The sequence below is a fragment of the Diadema antillarum genome, unplaced genomic scaffold (genome assembly GCF_040938485.1).
Source record: "Diadema antillarum isolate AM-2024a unplaced genomic scaffold, OU_Dant_1.0 seq00000382_RagTag, whole genome shotgun sequence".
NCBI classification, from domain to species: Eukaryota; Metazoa; Echinodermata; class Echinoidea; order Diadematoida; family Diadematidae; genus Diadema; species Diadema antillarum.
Window position 1 is genome coordinate 2,204,900 of NW_027271380.1, and position 22,998 is coordinate 2,227,897.

A 22,998-nucleotide genomic window follows, 5' to 3' on the forward strand; every position below is an offset into this window, starting at 1 on the left:
TTCCGAGTGGGATAAGGATCGTCAGTCCCGCGGTAGCTTGCTCATTAGAGCTCCAATGTTTCCTTGGTGGCTAGATTAGATACAGTCAGAGTAATATCAACAACCTACGGCTCCAACTGATTTACAATTTCATGAACTATTCTCCATGCTTCCTCAAATACAAAAAAAAAAATCGAACTTAAAAGCAACATAAAAAATCACTTGTTGATGTGATTGTCTGTTGCGTCAACAAACAAAAGTTTATTTTCAAAATAAAAGAGTATCGTATGCTCTTGTACGATTTTAGTCACATCCTTGTTCTAAATATATCAGCGTTGCTTTCATACCACATAGTTTTTATTCCCTTTTCCTTTTTCTCTTCCTTTCTGCACCTGCTTAAAGAAATACAGTCATCGCTGTTGTTCACTTTGCCCTTGAACTTCTTTCTGAAGTGCAACACCATGTATCGTTTTACCTTTTTACAGTGTTGTATGTCAGGTCACCCTCTTTCCTGACACTCCACTTTTAAAATGTTCGACTTTCTATGAAATTATAAACACCTGTTTACGTCATGTAGTCTACTTTTCTTGAGCAAGAAGTTTGCTCTATCGTTTTGACAATGATTACCGGTCATATCCATATTGCACTACACAATAAAAATTTCTCTTTTTCTTTGCACAATTCACCGCGCAATCACAAACGTTGAATACATACTTCATTGTTTCTTGAATGCTAGGGCTCCGCCACCCTTTTTAGTACGCTACAAGAGAAGTATTTCAACAGCAACTGACGCACAAGTGAAATATATAGGCCAAAGCCCGACGACGCCAACACAGGAACCGCCTTGCGTGAAGGAAGCGATCCGCGCTCGTTTCGCTCATTACGTTTTTCTTCTGAGCTGTCCTGGGCGACGTAAATGAGTGTGTCCTTGCACATGCATTTGGCCATTTTGCTGTTGGGTGAATGACCAAGAAAGCCTTATTGGGGTTGATAAGTCTTCTGGGGGTGGTCCATAACACTCTTCATTTTCAGAACAGAAGTTCTTCTTTAAGTGTTGGTAACAATAATTGGGTTTAAACTCTTACAGTTATTGTGCTGGTTAGTTGTCTACGATTATAAACACCCTGTTTTCTCCCGTTTATGAAAGGATGTTTCCATAAAGATGATAATGGGCATCATATCACTGGTCGATCAACTTTGAAAGCGTTTCTAAGAAAATTGGGGCCGTTGGCAGGTAGTGACGTCCTGTATTTTTGTTTTGTTGGATATATCGAAAAGAAGTTAAGTCCCTTTATCGTTTATTATGTTCGTGTGATTTATTGAATGATCAGAAAAACGTTGACAGACTAACTTGGAGTGAAGGGAGTGTGAATGACACTTAGTAACGGTCTGGGTCCTGTAGAGAATGTTTTTGTTGTTGCTTGCATACTTCCCGGCAAAACTTGGTTGTTCACAACAACCGCGACTTAATGAAATACGTCAGGGTCTAAAGTATAATCGACGGTAAACATACCCTAAGCACGTCAATCTAGTTTTGTGTCTTTCCAAGTGTTTGGTGAAAATACAGACAGCTGATGTAGACTTCTTCGGAGAAAATCGCTTTTCCCGAACTCTCTCGTTTCCCGTGATACGGTTATGACGTACAGCAAATCTAGGCTCTCACTGTGTACTGTACAACGTCATAAAGCAAGACTATCTCCCTCCTATATTTCCCCTTCTCTTCCTCTCTATCGCCCTCCCTTTCTCCCTCCCCTCCTTCCCTCCCTCTGTCTTTGTGCATCCAGGTACAATGTTTATTCTTAACGTGACGTCACAAGAGATTCTACACGTATTCATTAGTGTTAAGTAAGCTCGACCCCTCTTGAAATACCGGCCGCCCGTCATGCCTCTACGACAACATTATACACACAGACTGATTTAAAGGGCCCACGGTTGGGTCAGTCGGCCGGTGACTCAGTAATAGGGTGTTTGATGTATCTGATAAGGCGCGGTGCAAATAGTCATGAGAGAGCTCAAACTTAATGAATATTTAATATGTAACGCTGTCACTCTCGTGTAACCATACTTAATCATATATACATATCCAAATCATGGACAATGAATTTCAGTAAAATGTCAGCGAATGCATTATTGATGTATGCAACACTAAATGAGAATCATCGTACGGACACCATTCACATGGTTGGAAAATGAAACGAATTAAAATTTCTGGAATAAACTGGAAGAGAGTTTACCATCCAGTAAGATGTTGATGCCGGACATTATATAAGCATATATATATATATATATATATATATATATATATATACATACATATATATATTTATATATCAATAGAAGCTAAACGATACTATACGATAAAGCTATACGATAGCTATATAAACAAAAACAAATAAGGAAAGCACATGTCACGTACCCCGGACCTTTGAGGTGTTTTGTTGATGGGTTTGATAATACATTTCAAGCTTAGTATTCCTAAAAAGAGGGTCAGATTTTCAATAGTTTTTTGTTCTGCTAGGAGACACTGCACTAACGTCGGATGGTGCGGAATATTTGTTTATGATGTCAAGCAATTTTACTTTTTTAAGCATGGAAGTTTTACGCGACACCACACGGCAGCATTTCTCTGGAGAGAGAGACGAAAATACATACACACACAAAGAGAGAGAGAGAGAGAGAGAGAGAGAGAGAGAGAGAGAACAAGAGGAAGAAAAGAAAAAGAAGAAGGAAGCGAGAAGAGCGAGATAGTGAGATAGAGAAAAAGGAAGATAGAGGAAGAGGGAGAAATACATGTAGATTTGTATTTTCTCGAACTTTAAGTTCACTTTCACTTTCACTATATTGATAAAGTCCGCATTAGGCATACCTGCATTGAATTAAACAGCTATATTTGAGCTGAACATGAATATTGAGTGATCCACGTTTTACAAGTTCTGCTCTCGATTTGTAAGGAGAATCAAGTCGTCGGCTTTTGCTGTAAACTCCGCAGGTCCAAATGGCACTGGACACCGTTGATTTGCGATTCTTGTCCGGGAGACAGCAGGGAGGCACCTTCATGGGGAGACTACATGTACGTTCCATTACTGCTAGTGACGTAACAATCATTTCAAAGGAACACAAGTAGTACATATGCATTAACACTTGTGCATGATGTTTGAAATGATCTTGTGCCTTTATGTCGGTATCACACCAATCTATTGTTTGCAAGAGGTGTAACTTTTGAACCACCTTCTCACACGAAGAAAATCATACGGAACGGCAGTTTCATGGACCTAATAAAAATCAATGAAGGAATCTAAGAGACTGATAATTGTATATGTAAATTCACATGGCTTTAGCGCTACAAAATACTCTAAAACGAGAAAGCTGTGAAATCTTTGACACCGTAAAAATTGCCCGTTTGCTATCTTTCTACAATGCGAAGCTTTTGATACTATATTTGGGAAAATTTCCGAATGAAGGGAGTTTGTTTCTGCATATTTCATGCCCAATAAACATCGACATTGGGTGTGATTATGTGAGGCATTACCCTCAATAAACAACTAGCAGTGGCTGAAAATAGCACAAAATTTATTGAAGCGAATTTTCCACTCGAAAGAGCATGCATGCTATTAACTCGGCAGTAATCTATTGGTGCTGTATAAGTTACCACGAGCATTTTCGGCCTGTTACGATGACAACGAAGCCTTATACCTAATCCATGATTCAGAAATAGTGTTGTTATAGTATGATAAAAGGCGGCCGTTTGGACCAGACGGTTTTTCTTTGAGTGGTCATAAAACCTTGCGATCTAAGCTGTGGCGTCATAGTAGTAGTAGGTGGGCGGAAAACGTGTGGCAACCTTACCATAATTATACTGCAAGGTAAGATGACGATGAGCTAACAAGTGTGATAAACCATTGAAAAAAAAAAAAACCGACGGCACATTATTTGGTTCTATAAGATAAGATGTTTTCTGATTCATTGCGACTTTTAAGTCAAGAATTGTTTGATATTTCATTAACATTGGACAGGTTGGATTTATGGACACCGACACGAAGAAACGCATAAATCCATCTGCATTTGTTGTATGTATCCATGTAAATTCAGTATTCTGTAAAATCACTTCCCAAGTACCTCTCATTGTCTAAATGCCTGCAGCTATAGCACAGGAATTCAACAACCCATGAATATGTAAGATACCACATTTTATCCATTGTCAAATGTGACAAGGATTATAATAGTTATCAGCAATCTTTAAATCTGTAAACACTGAGACAATATATATATATATATATATATATATATATATATATATATATATATGTATATATTCATGTATGTGTGTATACACTCTGTCCACACAGACACCTATATAGCTTATATAAATAGATGAATATATATACATATATATGTATATATATATATACATATATAGCGAAAACTTTGAGCAAAGAAAATGGGTTTTCATCGGGATTCGAACCCGAGATCTCCGAATTACTAGACCGGTGCTCTACCGACTGAGCTATTGAAAGCCCTAGATCGGTGTTCGTCCCAAACCCTTAACTCTCTTTGCTCGTGTGCTCAGAGGCAGTTTTCATTTCCTTGTTTCAAAAATATATATATATTTATATATGTATATATATATATATATATATATATATATATATATAAAGAGTAGAAACAGTCGTATAAACACCGCAGGAGCCAAAAAATTGGACTGACGTTTCGGTCAAAGACCATATCAAAGATAAAGGTCTTTGATAAAGGGATTTCTTGCACGGGCACTAATTTGTGTTGGCTCACATGATCAACATGATTCCCTTGTATTATTTACCTGCTGTTTCACTGACGTCTTAGGTAGTACAAATAGCAATGTTTCTTATTAATTGGGCTTATTTTCTTTCAATCCTTGGGTCTATTGACGTGAATTCAAGAAGGTGACAGTTTGCAAATTCATGGGTTTAATCTACTCTGAAAAATGGTTGCTCAGTCATCGATTTTCTGCAAGAACATAATTGGTTTCAGTACTAGACGCTAGGGGCTTGTCAGGCCTGACTAGAGTTGACAGACTTCGCGAATGATACACGATGCATAATACATGCATGGAAGTGAAATATAAAAAGCGTCGAGGAAACGACATGATGCATGCATGTGAGTTATGTGTGTGTGTGTAGTGTGTGTGTGTGTATGTATGTTTGTGTGTGTGTGTGGGGGGGGGGGGCTATAGAGAGTGTGAGAGAGAGAGTAGATGGGAGATAGCAAATGAGAAAGATGTGAAAGCTTGAATATAACTGAGTGTTTTGTGGTTTTCTTTTTCCCGAGAATATAACCATGAGAAGATGTCATGTACACTCAACTCAAACGTAAGCAGAAGTATCTAATAAACATTAGAGAGTCACAAACGCTGACAAAGTCAATTTCGTCGAATGTCTGGGCGTCATGTGATTGTTAAATGGGGAAACGAGAAGTGTCTCGTTTCATGTTTGTGAAAGTGATGCTACAAATGATTCACCCGGTGAGATCTGTGATCGGTGCAAAACAGCATTTGTGACCATCGAGTCGATATTGTGTTCCTGTCGACAACACAGGACACAGACGAATGCGATGGCTATAATACGTGCACGTGATGGCAATGCGCAGTGCGATCGTAAAACAGAAATGGTCTCCCTGTCTTCAGCCAATCAGCGGTCGCGAGAAAGATGTGTCACTATCTTCACGCAGCACAGAGCGTAAGCGTGCGGCGTGAGTCAGAGAAGTAGTATATTGCGGTTGCCTACCTTCTTTTGCCTGATGACGTGTACACTCACATTAGTATCATTATACGCTGTGATCCAACTGCGAAGTGCTATAAGCGCGGCGCTGGGTGGAGTATAAATAGCGTTCGCTGACCGCACCATCAACAGACACACTCCGAGGCAGCAATCCAGATAAAGTAGATTCATATCTACTGAAGAAGTGAGTTCAATTGTTATACCAGATCAGCGTTGCTTTGCATCAGATTGGAAGGAGCAAGGAGACGAGCTTTTGTGAATTTATTTTTGGTTACAGCTTCTTGATTCCCTAATTGCAGCTAGACAGACCGCACCAATGACGGGGGAAACCGATCGTTTCGACGAGCCGCAGGTCGCGGAAACTCCCTGCCGCGCCAGGACACCATCTGAACCCCTCATCACGGCCAAGCTCTACGGGGAGGAAGACACGCTCAACATGATGTGCGCCGAGTCACCGGATCAGCGATGGACCATGTCGGACCTGACAATCAACGAGCAGCTTTACCAGGCCAAAGAATACCCACAACAGCAGCAGCAACACTACCAACGCAACAACAAGAATAGCGGCACACAGCGCAGCGGCAACCGCCACTACCACAACACCACCACCACAAATATCAACCACCTACATCCGCACCGCAACTACACCTACCAGTACTCCAACCCGTACGACTACAAGAACACAAGTCACAGCGAATTTAAGAAATTCATGAACAACAACAATGACGATATGGACATCAAATACCTGAAGCCACCCTCTCCCCTCAGACACCAAAGAACGAGGAGCGCGAGTCTGCCATTTTTATCTCTCGAGGACTTACCTCCCATACAGAGAGCCCGGCCACTGAGGGTCGTTGTCCTGGGCGATGCCGGTGTCGGGAAGTCTTCTTTAGCGGTGCAATTCGTCTCGTCAGTCTTCGGCGATTTCAACGACTACGAGTCAGTGCTCTCAGGTAAAACACTAGATACAAACTTACATAATTTTGAACCGACCTGTGCTGCGCATGTTCAGTCATTAGAAGAAAAAATAAATAAAAAGAACTTAAAGACTAATATATATAAACATATGTGTGTGTGTGTGTGCTATTATGTAATACATTTTGTTCACTCTGCAAAGAAATTTGTTTTGTTTTCAATTTGTTAAAAAAATGGTTCTCCTATTACAGATCACGTAGAAGTCCATAAATATGACCACTGAGAAATTGGATTGGAAGAGAAATGGCAGAAAAGGCGAAGAACATTGCATTCTTTCAATGATTGTTTTGTACCTTTTGTGGTACATTCTATGTTTACTTTGAATTGTTCGCCAGCATTTAAAAATGCCGTCTTCTGATCTCTCCTTTGAGCCTGATTTGCCAGTATTTTTCTCACATTGTAAGAGCTGCACGTACGTGAGCTTACAACACTTACACCTCCCATCATTTTTGTTTTTCTCCATATTGTATAATCAGCTGGTGTTCTTTTGTTTGTTCAATTGCCCAATAACTTATATGGGTGTGAAAAACCAGATGTCTTACTGAATAAGGTGCGTAAAACAAGCTGGAGTGGTTGGGTGTTGTTTGGTAAGGGCTCCCTGTAATAAGGGATAGGTGTCAAATTAAAAGTGGTAGTGTTATTCTCAAGACATATTTGTAGTTGCGGGAGTGACAACTTATGAAGTAGATTGCTATTCTATGCTCATTGTATTTTATTCGATGATATAACAACGGCATGTCATCACCTTAGCGCAACTCTGTTAGAAGATATAAAATGATTTTGTATGGTTCCTTTACTATTATATTTCTCTAACTGTGCTAGTGTATGAAAGATCTTGTAAAAAAAGATTATGATCACATGTCGTTTTGATGTCATTTGGCGTCTTAAGATAAATTGACAACTCTGTGCATAGCGCAATGGCTTGTGGCATGGATATCAGGCTAAAAGATAGCAAGCCGGGCTAGGCTAGGGCACCATCATTACAACAACAACGACAACAAAACATTTCAACCGTGCAAAGACCTACAAACCTGCGTTGATTTTTCATTAGCTCGGAAGAAGCCTTAAGAGCAAGAGTGTCTATCTGCCTCGGCAAACAGACCCGAAAATAATCGAATGATTTCCACTTAACAAAATTGTGCCTACACAGCGAGGCAAATTGACATAATGCATCGCTGGCAAATTGGTTCCCTAACATTGAAACCGGTTCACTTGCGACAAAGGTAGCTCAAGAGTGTTAGATCCGATTACTGATATTGATTTAACGTGGGCAAAGATGAGGGGGAAAATAGGTATATCTTTTAACTATTAAGGATTTTGCTCCATTAATAGGACAGTAAAACACAGTCTGTATGTCTAACCTTTATCCGAATTTCATAATGTAGTGTAGGAAATAATTATTAAAAAACATGAAAGCCAATGGAGACGAATACCGTGTTGGTAAATGGCAACACGAGCTGCCAAACCCGATTTCCTCCCAGGGCCGTTAATTGATCATACCGACCTGGAAAGCTAATTGTTCTTAGAGCTCGCTAGGGATGTCAGCACACTCCCATAACACACACACACACACACACACACACACACATGGATAAAAAGGAAAGAGAGGTTTATGCAGGGACATCCTGCAGGGGTCAAAATAATAAGAGAAAGATGAATGCTGCAAAATGTTACGTAATCATTTTATCTTTATTGTTGTGCGTCGAGTGCCTCGTTTTGAGATCCAATAAGATTGACGAGATATAATTGCTCTTAGGGGTTGGCGCTCTGGCTGGTACGAACCATTATGACAGGATAGACAAAAACATGAAGCAATGCACAGTTTATAAAGCAGTATATCGTTGCAAACGCAATTATTGCATGCTTATCTTTTTTATTCACCTACTTTCTTGCACACCAATTTTTGAGATGACACTAATTATCTTTGGTCACGTCAATCACATTTTGAGATGTAATTATAATCTGTCATTTCTGTGATGGGAGAATAAGACTCCTAATGTACAAAAACAAGAATGTGCCGAACGTCTGTTCTTTTTTTTACATGTTTTTCACATGTCTTTAGTTTTCCTTGCAAAATTTTGAAAAAAAAAATCAACTAGATGTTGGGTCTATTTTTTTCTGTTTGTACAACTAATGTAGATTGCGTGCAAGAACTCCAACGAAAGCTCCAGTAACTACCAGTCTTGCCATTCAAGTGTCGTCTACAACATAGAATGACGAAAAGTTCTGCAAAGATTGATATGGCTCCAGCAGAGATTATTTTGGATAAAAATAATTTCTCTGAAAATAGTTTCTCTGCGAATACATAAAACCCTACCAATTTCATCAAAACAGATTCACTATGAAGTTCCAGATGTATTTTCCCCACATTAATATCTAAATAGTACATCTCGATCTGTCGATCTGTCCATCTTCAGTTATATTACCATTGCTAAACAGGTATGTCACTTTGATACACATAGAATAATTACACAATTATGTCTTTCACTTTGGTGGCCGTCTTTTTTTTATTAACACCAGATGATTCGCTCAATTCATTAATGGCCAGACAAGGGTTAACACGATATAGGTCTGACGGGAACCTGTTAAAAGTGCAAGACAATTTTCATGTTTTATCTAGAAATATGTCGAGCGTTATGAAAGGAGAGGGATTGTCACATTCTCGTGCTCCCCCTTGTGTGTGGGTTTTCCCTTTGTCACGTGCTATCCATTAATTGCTTCACCTGCCCTGCAAGAAAACCTGTAGGAGTTTCTGAAGAGGATCGATTATTTGCATTAACTCTCGCCCGCCAGTTTTATTCCACCTGAGCCGACCTGACATTTCGCCGTTTTTTCTGTATTCTCTCTTTCTATCTCCAACTCTGCGCGTTTTGTGTCTGAAACGAGAGATTGTCAGTGGTGTGTGTGTGTGTGTGTGTGTGTGGGTGTTGGTGTGTAATGTGTGTGTCTACACTTGTGGCGAAGAAAGAAGGTTTTAGTCTCCAAATATAACGCGTTTATTGAGCCTGCCTTGATCAGTGGGTAGAGAGTTTTCGGTGTGGAGAAAGCCTATTGGTCTGCAGTTATCAGCAGTCTCAGCCGTGTGTGCTCTTCTGCTCTTTCTGCAGTTATCGACTTGGTCCCTAGATATTACAGCATGTCAATCATTTAATGCGTGGGTGAGAACAATGGCCTGGGCTACCGCAAGTGACCTTTTGCCCGCGCCTAAAATTAGGAGCTATGCATTATTAAAAAATTACAGGAGGGCAAAAAAAAAAAAAAAGTTGTTAAAGAATTGATATTCGTTTCGATGTATCGACTGCTACATCGGGGTGGATGATAAAGCCGAAGTGCCTTCACTAAAACTGTTCTTGCACCACTTGGCAAACATACTTTTCAACCGAGTTGTCTTTCGGACACAAAGCTAAATTGCCAATGATCGTACCAATTTGAGAGGAATGTGTGATTAAGGGCGTTTATTCAAGCATGTTTTTTAAGCGCTGAACCTTCAAGAATCAAATACATTTTTGTTAGAGGTCTGTATTACTCCTCTCTCTTTCTGACTGTGTCTGTCTCTGTCTGTCTGTCTGTCTGTCTCTCTCTCTCTTTCTGTGGAAAGGTTGTAAACATTGCTGTCGAGCGCAAGCTTCGAAAAAGCTAAATTGAGAGCGAACTAAATGAGACAGGTGAGCAAGATACCATTGAGGGGAAACATGGGAGTATAATAACCAGAGTAAATCCTCACCGTCTGGTTGGTGGTAGGCGGGAAGAGCACTGCAGCATCGACGAGAAATGTCTGGTATTTACTTTGCCGCCATTCGAACTTGTGACTTGATAGAGCCGAGCGCATACCTCCGCCTTTTAAGTCGAGGGAAGCCCGTTGGGGTTATCAAAGGGTGCGTTATGGGCCTGTTGATATCTGGTCTGGTGTGTATATACGCCTCTCTGTATGATCAGACTCAAGCGTATTCAAGCTTCACGTTTTCTTCTTCTTCTTTTTTTTTTCTCCAGAAAAGTAAGACCAACCAAGCAAAGAAAACACATTTTAACGTGTGAGGAGGGATTGTAATATACAACAATCACCAGTAGCCCATAACGACAGGGTGCGTGTATAATCGGCTAATTAATGACACGTGCATTAAGTAATATCTCGGCGTAGAATCATGTGAAGCTGGTAGTCTTTTGTTGGCCACACTCGTTCATGAGTCCGGCGAAGGGATCCCATCTCAAAATGCGCCACCCTGCGACATAGACTGAACATTCAATCAAGTGGGTAAATATTGTCGCGCTCCTACAGCTAATTAGCCGCTACTATTATGATGGGGGTGGGGGATCTTTATTTAGCCCAAGAACTGACTACAAATCGGCCACCCACGTTCATTAAAAACATCGACGACCGTCACACATGGTTTAAACTGTATGATGTAGGTGTATATGACACCGTCGATTGATGTCTCCTCTGTTTTGTGTTGTATAATTACATCAAAACCAGGCAGTTTGCTGATATGGCAGAGCACAGCCTGTTCAACATCTCTCAGTTCAGTCGCGTTCGTGACAAAACGGCCGAGCACGGAAACAGAGTAGAACATGAATATAACATCTGCACGCATGAAATAAAAACGAATAGATGATATTAATTAAAAAAAAAAAAAACCTGCCCAGTCTCTTGAAATGTTAAAGTTGAGGAGTATTTGCTTCAGGCTTAAGTTTTGTCCGTCTTTTTCACCAGCATTATAAAGGGGGCGACAGAAGAGGGGGAAATCTTTTGTTTACAGATGTCTCCCAGCAAATGGATTTTTCTAGGAGGATTGACCCAGAATTGATAAAAGGATATGAACAATAAAGGCATTACCTGCTTCAGTATCTGCTACGAGTGTTATTAGCGCCAAAGGAACTTCATACGCCTTTACATGTTGTGAAACGGTATAACTTGTCTGCCGAATGGGTTGTTTTTGTTTTGTTTTTCTCAGTGCACGGAGATAGGTCAAACGCGCAAACAAAATAGACCTCGAATTTCCGTGTCGTGTGACAACGGTCAAAATCAATAGCAAGGTGAAGAACAAAACTCAGTATGGGCAGCTTGCCAAGCGACAACGTGTCAACACGACCCAATAGGTTCGTCGGTCTGACAGCGATATTTGTGTCACTTCGATTGTGCCACAATTCCATTATCCGCTCGCTTACGGTTAATTTTAGACAATTCCGGCTAAATTTAGACTCCATTGCTGATGGGTTTTTAAAGAAATTTTCGTCCCAATAAAACGCCAAATCAATAGCACTCAGAATTGTAATCTCTTGCAATATGTGTGTATATCCCTCAAAGGGAGGAGAAAATACGGTCTTGTGTCATTTTTAAGCGCAGGTTTAATCCGATTTTAAAAGCGCTGACGGATATGACTTAGCATTTTTTTTTTTTTTAGATTTGAGAATTAATACTCTACGCTGATGTCCTAACACCTAGCACTGACTTTCACCTTTGACCTCTCACGCGCGCCTGCAAGAAGAGTTATTCCCGTCATCAATCAAGCTGAGCTGCCTTGGCGCTCCGTCTTCTGCTGGCTTTCGCGGCTTGCTGCCGTAATTGAATGAACAGTAATGATGATAAAATCAATTTCGTCCAATGAAGCTTAAAGGTACTATTCTGTCAGAAGCCCCCGCATTTGTAGTTGGGCCTTAGCAAATCATAATGACAGTAACAACAATAAAATACAAGTAATATGGTAATCACAGAAAGGTAATGGATAAACTCGCGTATGCCGTATTTTGCTCGTTGTCAGTGAATATAAGCGACTGTAACTTCTCTGTATGCTTTTTTTTTTTTACATCGCGCTCAAGCCCTGTATAGCATCCATTATTAATTATGGTGTAAGTATGAAATTTTGAAATTGATTTTTTTTTTCCAGAGTTAATCTCATGTCGGCGAAGGGTATTGTGTTTTAAGGACATCCTGGCAGGTTTGTTTATTTTCTGCAACACAGCCTCTGAAAGCCCAAAATAAACTGTTTATCGTACACTGCGCGCTCGCGGCCTCAAAGAGACACGAAGACTTTGAACAGGGAGGAAGATATAATCCGAAGTCACCATAGCAACTGCACACTCCCGACGATGTCTGGTGAAAATGACTTTCCCACAGCTGCCATGGCTACGCTCGTATTTTTAAACATGGAATGACGTATGCCATTTGTTTATCAAATTAGCTGCATATTCTTACACCCTCAATGATTCAAGAGTCAACATCTATTGTGAGTATGAAAAGCATCTTTGTTAAAGTATCTGGATAACAATAATGTTGAAAAGGTTTGCGGAGAGGTTGATGTTATCTATGTCGTTCATTAATGCCAAGTTCCCTTGAAATTCTCCAAGAACTAAGAAAATGGAAGAAAAGCGAAAGGTAAAAGGAAGAAAAAGTACATTTGGCTATCGAACGACAGTGAGTCCCTCAACCCTCATCTCTTCCCCTCTATCTTCCAGAAAACAAAAATAGTCAGGAATATTGAGCTGTCATTGGCTTGTCGGGGTCTCCTTTCCAAATTGTGCACTTGAAACGATCTACAGTGACCCTGGGAAATCTTTAGATGCAACAAGCCAGGTACTCCTACCGACGTATCTTCTCTCTTTTATTTTTTAAAAAAAAAAAAAAATTTGGGTCTAATTTTAGCGCCAAAATCATCTCGCAAACCATAACAAATATCTCATGTTTCACCTTGGCATACCCAGCTTATTTCGGAGCATCCTCGACGTATATCCTGGCGCCAATGGCGAAAAAAAATTACAGTATTAAAAGAAGAAATCGAAGGCAACCAGAAAACAGGGCGAGTAAAATATTGCACCATTAGACACTGTCTCCCAATCGATACTAAATCACAATAAAAGTCCCAAGTGGCGAGGCGGTGCAGGGTGCTGTGGAGAACGGTGAAAGTGGTTGGTGGGGGATCAATAATACTGGCAGACAGCAGACCAACAGCGTGGAAATGGAAATACGACGTATTGACTCTATCTTTGTGAGATATGAATACAGTCAAACAAATCCTGCAAGCAAAATGTGTCTTGACTCGAGTTTGAGTTGCATGAGGAAATAATCATACGGAATTTGATGTCTTCTTTCTCAGAAACGTTTTTTTTTTTTTAAAGACAATGGACATTCAAGATTGCTTTAAGAACTAACTGCTTTTCCTCAATGTGGATGTCTTCTTTACATACACACACACACACACACACACACACATACATCACTTTAATAACGACGACAAATTGTGGAGACAAATGCGGAGTTACGTAATGTATGTCATCTGTTGTTTCTTGATGGGTTCATTATCTGAAATTCTTCCACATATTCTAGAGACAACCTTCAACCCTCGCATCTTACTCCATCTTAGATTTACATCCTCTCTTTTAACGAGATCATTAAGCATGTCAAGATACAATCAGTAGACCTGGCGTCATCTACTTCCTTAACCTGTTTCCATGGTTACTACGCGGGGAAAGTCATCAAATCGAAATCCTTGTATGTGTCCGGTGTTTCTTTTTTTTTTTCTTTTTTTGCTTCATATTCTTGTAAGTTATGGCTGCACTCAATACACTTTATCATTTTGTCGTGCCTAAGCTCTGATCTTTTCTGCTCGGTTCGAGTGTCTCATTACCATAATGTCCAGACATTAAAATCATGAGTAATGATTGATACCCTGTTCTTGATATTGTTACCACATCCGGAAGAATTTATTGCAGTGCCACATGAGGCCTTCATCATCAATGCACTCAAGCTATAGCCCATGCATGCAATGCATACAAACAATGCACGGGCTTGTCCTTTATACTATACTTACTTTGTTTGGAGATGTAAAAACTCGAATGTTATTACCAACGTTGCTCAAAATGGCGCCTTTGCTATACCTAGGTCTTTAAGATAATGTTGAAGTGTGTATTATGTATATATATATATATATATATATGTGTGTGTGTGTGTGTGTGTGTGTGTACACACGCACTGACAAAACTGACTCATCTTTTATGGATGAGCACAATGAAACGTTGGAATAAGAATTCATAGATTCCACGGGCTCCTTCTGTGTAACCGTCAACGTGAATCTGGCGTCGCGTGTTCGAGAGATTGTATCGGAAGGGGAAAAAATGTATATCATGAATTAAGATTGAAGGTACAGCGGCGCCGCGAGAAATTGAAAACGCCATTAGAAATATCTTCTTGACAGTAACTGTAACTGATGCAAATGACCATTGGGAAGAGAAGAGAAAAAACAAGAAAAAAAAAAAACAAGAGCAATGACATCCACCGTATTGCTATTTCCGTTAGCTCTATTTTGAGGTATAAAATCGGTGCTATTTTGCTCTTCTCTTTATGGTCACCTTGCCAAAAGGAACGGCATTGTTCTGTTTAGACGCTCGATCCAAAATAGACGTCAAAATGGCGCACACGTGTAGGAAATATGGTTCTGGTATAGGCGCATCGAGAAACTGTGGAAAATTAAAAAGAATATTTTCCTCACCACTTAAGATAGTTGTTTTGTTTATCAGTCCACCGTTGTTGTTGTTTTTTAAACTATTTACTTGTGCAAATGTCACGAAGTAAAAACTGTTCATACAGGTTATCTTTAGACAGGTATCTACGATATCTTAGCGTATCGACATGATCGAAGTCCGATCAATTTGTAGGAAAAGGAAGTTAGTTAAAATCTGCCGCATGACTCCATACATTCTTTAGAATATATTATCAGCGTTGTCACTACTATGACAATCATATTTCTTATCGATACGCTATGGTCATTATCATAACATTATCATTATCATATTTCAACGTAATGGTTTAACAAAAGATGATATCGATTTAACAAACCGTCGCACCTCAGTATCCAGGGCCCTTGAACAAGTTTGCATAATTTTTTCTGCTCTTAGTTGTACCTTTAGTTACGCCTTCAGTTTTTATCTTCATTCATTCACTTCTGGAATTGATCGTTTCAATGCACTTGATTGTCATCTTTGCGGTTCTGGGGAAGACGGACTGGTAGAATCTATTTGTGCCTATGACATGATGAATAAAGACTGATTATCATATTCGACACGAGTGCATTAACAAGCTAACAATGCCAAATATACCTTATCATCGCGAATCCAAAATCATTCAGGCTTAAGTGTGTTTTTGTTGTAGCTTTGGTTTCTCTTGTATGTGTATTTTCCAAGCCATAGCCGCGTGAACTAAAAATGAATCGCCACCGACAGCGTGTTGTCAAGATACCGCACGCACGGCGTCTGGAGCAGTGGCAGGAGGAGAGATATCGAGGTATCATCAGGCTGATGGGTTGTCATGGTGATCAGTGACGTTGTCCTGGTGATGGCAAACGACGTCATTCTCTGCCCATTATCTATTCTCCCCGGGGGTAGTAGCGGTCTGTGTTAATGAGCTTTGTTAACAGTTCGCTTCATGTTTTCCATGCTTGTTTGCATAAACATATATAGTTATGATTACTATTGGTTTTTTTTTTCTTGATCTGTTCCCTGGTCTGCAGAAAATCCAGATGAGGTTTACGAGAAGACGGTGAAAATCGACGGACAAGAAACAACGCTACAGATTGTAGATACCCCGCCATACGGACAGGTAAGCTCACTTTTAGATAATCATAATCACCATGCCAAGACATTAACAAAATAAGTTGCTCCGAAGTCATTTTCTACCTCAGTATAGCAATCAATGCTCAGAATGTGGAAGCACTTAACCAAAGAAGTGTTATCTAAACACTTTCATCGAGCAAACTAAGAGCCAACGAAAATGTCAGTAAATCAAAATCAAATACATATATAGGTGACTTCTGTAAAACAAGTTACTTGTCAGTGAATTGATAATATAGTGTGATGATTAAGACATGCTATAATATCAGATATGATATAATATGGTCGCCGTCTTCTGAAAACGAAGCGTTTGTTTGCTAGCCAATTAATTATCAAAGAGTCCCAATCTCTTTTACATCGTGCCAAAACAGAAGGAAAATAAATCTCCACTGTTACACAATTGAGAACAACAATAGCAACAACAACAACAACAACAACAGCAACAGCAACTACAAAAAAAAAGTCATTTATCTTTTTGGACTCCAGGTCCAAGAATCGACGTAAGAGCGAGTTAATAACACCTTTTTTTTTATCCAGTGTACTGCTGTGGAGTCCCTTTTTGTTTCCAAAGAATTGAAAAGAAAAAAGAACCAGCACCACTAGAACATTGTAGAAAGTGAGGAATATCTGCGAGCGGTTGCAGTGAAACAGTGTCAGGGTTTACAAAAGTATTCGCATTTCTTCTTGGTTTTTTTTTGTCCGTAATGAAAATCTATAGGAGTTAGAAGGTAACTTATCTTGTTCACATTATTTTGTGAAATGTTGGGCAAGCCTCGGGCCTGGTTTTCATGAACAACGCTTGTTGTAAAGATGCGCATCAAAGTTGAACATGTCAGTTATATAAACCGTGGTTGAATAACACTCTTGCATAAACTTCTTCAGAAAAAGTGTGAGCTGTGAGGTCGAAAGAGGCGATTCAGTGTAGAGTTATTGACAGTCCCTATAATAGCATCATGTCAACCAACTACAAATTACGTGTGTGTGATTGGATTATACATCTAAAAATGAGACGCAATGGGAATTTACTTCAGCATGCTGCCCTCGGAAAAACAAATTTATTCCAGTCCAAAACAAGAAGAAACTGACATTGACGTCATAAAGCGATACTTTGGTTTACATACGAATGCATTGGCAGAAATATAAACACACATGTTGTTGTTCAACAGAATTCAGTGCTGACGTAGATATTTATTATTGTCAGTCATACCAAGGGCAGAAAAAAAAAGCGCAAACATGTACACACGCACAACTGGGGGCTTTGTATGGTGGACGCAAGATATTCATTCATCGAGCAAGTAGTTCGATGCCGATATTTTCAATGCCATTGAAGGCACTGCACGCCAAAGAGCCTTGTTTGTTGGAGGATTTCATGAACGTTAGAACTCGGGATCAATAGAAAGTCGACGAAGCGATATTAACGCAGTGAATCACATATCTCTACCAAAACAATACGCACAACGTTGTACGTTGGTGACTCAAGCGCGCCATAACATAACGCAGAAGGCCAAGATGTACATCGTTGACCCCGCGTACGTGCAGTGTGGTCTTCATCGCTGCTGTTATGTTGTTGGTAGTGGTAGTGGTGGTGGTGGTGGTGGTGGTGGTTGTACTTGCATTGTACCTCTACGACCTATCACATTATAATTGCGTTGACATTAGGTGAATGTAATTCGCCAGCCTCAAGTCAATGGTGAGGTCTGAAAGCTCTCTATGCATAGCAAAGAAACTTGCTTTGTGACTCGAGGTTACGACCTTGTATCTTGACGCCACCATTAGAGCGGGTTGCGGGTTATATGCCCGGGCCTTGTCATGTCAACCCTGCAGACGATAGATAAGTGCGCGCCGCTCATCTCTCAGAGAGCGTGACAGCACTTCGGCCAGTGGTGGATGCGTCGCAATTATCGATATATACCTCGGGGTAAAACGCACCCCGACGATGGACATTTCCAGGTCCGCCGCGCTACTCGACCATAATTTCGAGGGGCCCCGGGAAACCCACTTCACAAAGACCAGGAGTTGAAATCAGATCCTGGGGATAAGAGAGAAAGAAAGGAAGAAAGAGAAAAAAAAAAAACAATCCCGATAGATGAGCATCAATCCTGAAAGACTTTTATTTGGAGTTAACTCGCGCTTTGATTTTGATAGCGATAAAAATTGACAGCGCAGTTCTGTGACGACTAATCCCCCCGCACGCCTGCATGCCCGTTAACGAGAGGAAGCAAGCAAATAGTAAAGAGCTCGCGGGAGCTTTGTAAATATCGTCTGACAGAGCCGATCTCCTCGTTAACCTTTAAATCATGGTGGTGTGTCAAGGGCCTTCTCCACTAGGCAGCCGAGACGGCCAGCAGCCCATCAACAATAATCTAACCCCCTAGCATCAACCGCTGCATAGATGCATGACCGTGCGCGACGTTTTGGAAACTGGAACGACGTTGATTATCATACCAAATTCTGGTCTGAATATGGTACTTATGGTGATAATCTTGAGAGAGAATAGAACTAGCTCAACCTGATCCACTTACTTTTGGTCGCCAAGTACGACGATTTCACTTTTATGAAATTCAAAATGACGACCCGTTAAACCACACAAGCTTCCAGTATTGTAACGATATGCGTTCTGCGTACTGCCCGAAATATTTGGTTCAATACATTCATCAACTTGGGGCAATGAAATGATGGAAGAAAACTGTAGAGTTGAAGTTGTAAGCTTACTTCATCGGCTTTCGTTGAAAACATTTGAAAAACTAAAACCCTTAAAATTTGAAAAGGCGAGTTATTGTTTGGGAACGGAAATAGTAGAGTTATTTTCTCTATTTTTGGGGTCAAAATTATAAGACTTGCGTTGGTTATGACGTGATGCCTGCATCCGTGACAACATTGTAAATAGAGACAAATCGAGAGTGAAGCAAAAGCTGTATCTTGTAAGAAATATTTTCCTGATCAGAAATATACTGATTTACAGATTTCAAAACCTGTTCCAAGACTTTGAGAGTAACTGTTCCAAACATATCCTCACCAATAATGGATAATGTCAACGAAGTTAAAAGAAAAAAGTTAAACAAACTCCCCAAAACCTGACACGCATCGTGTGCTATGCCGAGTAATTTCATTAACTAAAACTACCTTGTATCTGTTATGACGTGAGTTCCAATGGGGATGACACCTTCCTAAAAGCTTTAACTGGGCTAGATATCACGCCTTTAAGACATTCCATCCAGTCTACGATGTGTCGGAATCCAGTACCCATAGCTGGCATACCACCACGAGGGCTCTTCAGGGGCTGGAGCGAGCTGTAAGACCATTTTCAATTTCCAGTCTGCCTATGAGCGTGCGTTCGACACGATTTTATCACCGGAGAAGTTTGGCATCGTCTGCTAGAGCGAAACGTGTTCCTCCTGTGTGTTTTTTCGTATTTAAAACAATCATGAGCAGTCTAATCTGAATAAGATTTGATTATATATTCGTATTATTCACGCTGCTGCGTAATCCGAGCTTAATTTTGTGTAGATTCACATTGTATGAGATTATAATGTGCACAATTTTATTTATTTGAACTTTCATTTTCTCGTTTCACGGAGAGAGAGAGGAATATATGCTCAAGTATCTTTAATCGATGAAATCGATGACGAAGCACGGAGCTTCAAGTGCATATGACGTCAATATGAGGTGTATTGACGTAGTAGCCTGGAATGAAACCACTTGTAACAGACTGTGCACGGAGACTGTGAGGGAAATTTGATCGTTTGCAGTGATATTACATCTCTGTTTACAGTGTGTCTTGTGAGCAGCATGCGCCATAATCTGGCATCATACCCAGGCCTCCTATTGTTTTATACGTACACGAATATCGAACGCACGTGCATAGTGGAGAACAGAAACGTAATAGAGACATTCGTAAGAACTTCGGCTCTGTAAGAATGACGCCGGAATGTTGTAGGCATCCCCTTGTACCCCTTACACCACGGAAGCCGGTGGTTCGCTGTTTCCCCAAAGACTGACTTGGACTGTACGGCAGCAGACGCCGCAGAAATATAGGAAGCAGCGTAATCCAGCGCAGGGGACCAAGTAGTGAGATAGGCATTTGAAAACTAGTCGCAGAATGTATGACCACGTGTTAACATATCACTGAATGAATATGATGTGACAACAGAGCATTCCCCAGTCGCTCGTCTAGTTATGAGCACTTCAAAGTGAACTTAAAGGTTTCTCAACACACACACACCTCATACACATCTTAATCAAAAACAAAAACAAAACTGAATATAAAACTTGCATTTATGCTGGAGTTCGCAACTTGTCGCTCCTATCTGTTGAACGATTACAGTCATTTCTCATATAAGTCTGATTGGATCACTGAACATAGATCCTCACCAGTTTTGCTGTTTTTCTCGTCCGATACAGGCAGAGTTCGAGGAAAAAGAAGACGAGTACCTACAGGGAGGCGATGCGTATCTCTTGGTGTACTCGGTCACGAACCGGAAGAGCTTCAAGAGGGCAAACGAGCTGCGGTTCAAGCTCCAGAGAACGCAGGAAACTGAGATGACACCCATTATTCTCGTTGGGAACAAGACAGATTTGGAGCGATCGAGAGAAGTCACTTTTGAAGGTGAGCTGTCGATCTGAATTCATCATTCCGCTATCTGTATCTTGAAAAAAGACCATTTTATTTTTATCGTGATTTGCACTCCATAGCAGCTTAATTTTTTCATGACGTCTGTCTACACCCAAACTAAACATTTGACCAGTCTGATAATTGAACGTTTATATGGCCGAAGTGATGCTCTTATGCAGCAGTAGAATGAAGAGAGCACGCCGTCACGAAAATCGACTCTTCCACAAACGTATGAATGACTGTACTAAATTATATAAATACACATTACATTGTAACTGAAGCAACGAGTGATCCCTAATGACCATAATGAATGCATTTTTTCTTTGATTTCGTTTTTACAGAGGGCAAACACTTCGCTGCACTCTTCGACTGCAAACTTATCGAGACGTCAGCCTCGCTGTGCCACAACGTCGACAAGCTATTTCACGGAGTCGTCCAGCAGGTGCGACTGCGTCGACAGCGACGGCAGTCCGAAGAGGAGATGGAAACGGAGAGCGGCGGCAGCGGCGACTCGGGCAAGGGTTCGCCGACGAGGGACCGACCACGGTCGCCATCGAAGAAGTCCGCCAGCAGGAGGCCATCAATGCTGAAGAGAGCGCGCGGGGCGATCGGCCGACTGTTGAGGCGGCGGAGCGGGGACGAGCCGACGCCGGGATACCGGGCGCGATCAAAGTCCTGTCACGTGATGGAAGTTCTTTAGGCAGGCCGCTCAAACCAGAGCGAACCGAACAAAACACTCAGACTTGCCATGTTCTTCCATGTACGATGTGAACAAAATGATCAGTTTCCAATATGCCAACTTGGACACAAAAGAGACTTCAGACGGTGTAAGCAAAGCTCCGTCACACAGCTGAGATTGGCTTGTCCGTTAGCTCGCCGTCCTGCGGAAGCGACATCAGACGCCAAAAGAGAAGTTTAAGCAGTATGTGAAGTTGCACGATTAAAACAGAATGAGTCGTTTGCTTACTCCATGGCTCACGGGTGTGAGCACTACAGCTGTTTCGAGGATGTCGACAGATGTATGTCGGTGACTTTCGAAGGCGAGCTTGATGCTCTTGATGCGGTGTAAATCTTAGACCATGCTGTTGCACTTGCCTACAAGTCGAGTCATGCTCTGTCGCAGTTATTTTGTCATTTCCATCAGCTGTGGTTCGTCATTCAGATGTGTGAAAATCGTGCTGACGGGAGCTTCTGACAGTGTTAATCGCGCTATTTTTAAGAACCTCTAAAATCCTTGAGAGTTGCAAACGATTTAAACGATTTGAGCCCTATGGACATCGCCGTGTACTCAAGGGCTGTCTGCTGTTTTGAAATTGGCCGGATCAGCCTCAGTAGTCTGTAAGGGACAAAAGCAGAAAATCAAATGAACCAACCAGTTCGCAGTTTTTGTACCAGTAAAGTAATGTAATGATAGGCAAGAGCCTGTATCGTGTTTCTGATAAAATACCAAGCTACTCCTAAATAATTCTCAAGATGACGAGACCAACACTGATAATGTTTGCTAGAAGATAACATACACGTTATCATGCATCAGGTTGTGAACTCATGGATTTAGAACTTAGGAATACCGCCGTATCCACTGTAGTCAAATGACGTGTTCTCCCTTACAGTGGAGACTTGAAATATGTTACCTCATGAAGTAAATATGACCCAAAGCAGTAAATGAACCACGTCACTTGTAACTGATTACTTATCATCTTGATGATAATGCCTTGCTGTATTATACAATTAATAAGTAAGTAACCAGATATAATCCTCCGGTCACATGGCTTCCTGGAATTTTCAAATCAAATCGGTGTTCATTGTAACAAAAAAAAAAGAAGAAGCAATGACAAGCGATCAATGTCCAATACTAGAACACCATATTAATCGTCATGAAAATTATCATGAGCTTGGGCAAGAAAAACAAATTATTTGTGTTATCTTGTTGCATAAAACGACAGATACATGAGCCTCTGATATTCGCAGAGGTTTTTTTTTTTATAGGTTGCCAAATCGAGTGCCTTTTCCAGACGTTACTCAATTTTCATTCACGAAACTTATAAATCAGGCAGAGCAAGAGCTTGCAAACGTATGGTTTCA

At 40.7% G+C, this 22,998-nt stretch overlaps 1 protein-coding gene across 1 annotated transcript; it reads left to right on the forward strand.

Moving 5' to 3' along the window:
- Window positions 1-5,875: 5,875 nt before the first annotated feature.
- LOC139731605 (GTP-binding protein REM 1-like) lies at window positions 5,876-22,157 on the forward strand. The gene is made up of 4 exons (XM_071642493.1): window positions 5,876-6,685; window positions 16,205-16,293; window positions 20,706-20,910; window positions 21,258-22,157. Exons 1-4 carry the CDS (start codon window positions 6,049-6,051, stop codon window positions 21,614-21,616), a joined length of 1,290 nt encoding a protein of 429 aa, XP_071498594.1. The 5' UTR covers window positions 5,876-6,048; the 3' UTR covers window positions 21,617-22,157.
- Window positions 22,158-22,998: the final 841 nt, after the last annotated feature.

What these genes read in the sequence shown, in the direction of transcription:
- LOC139731605 (XM_071642493.1), top strand. Translation starts at nt 6,049, where the DNA reads ATGACGGGGGAAACCGATCGTTTCGACGAGCCGCAGGTCGCGGAAACT. An exon ending in ATACCCCGCCATACGGACAG is followed by an intron (nt 16,294 to 20,705) that starts GTAAGCTCACTT and finishes CGTCCGATACAG; the next exon opens with GCAGAGTTCGAGGAAAAAGA. An exon ending in GAGAGAAGTCACTTTTGAAG is followed by an intron (nt 20,911 to 21,257) that starts GTGAGCTGTCGA and finishes TCGTTTTTACAG; the next exon opens with AGGGCAAACACTTCGCTGCA.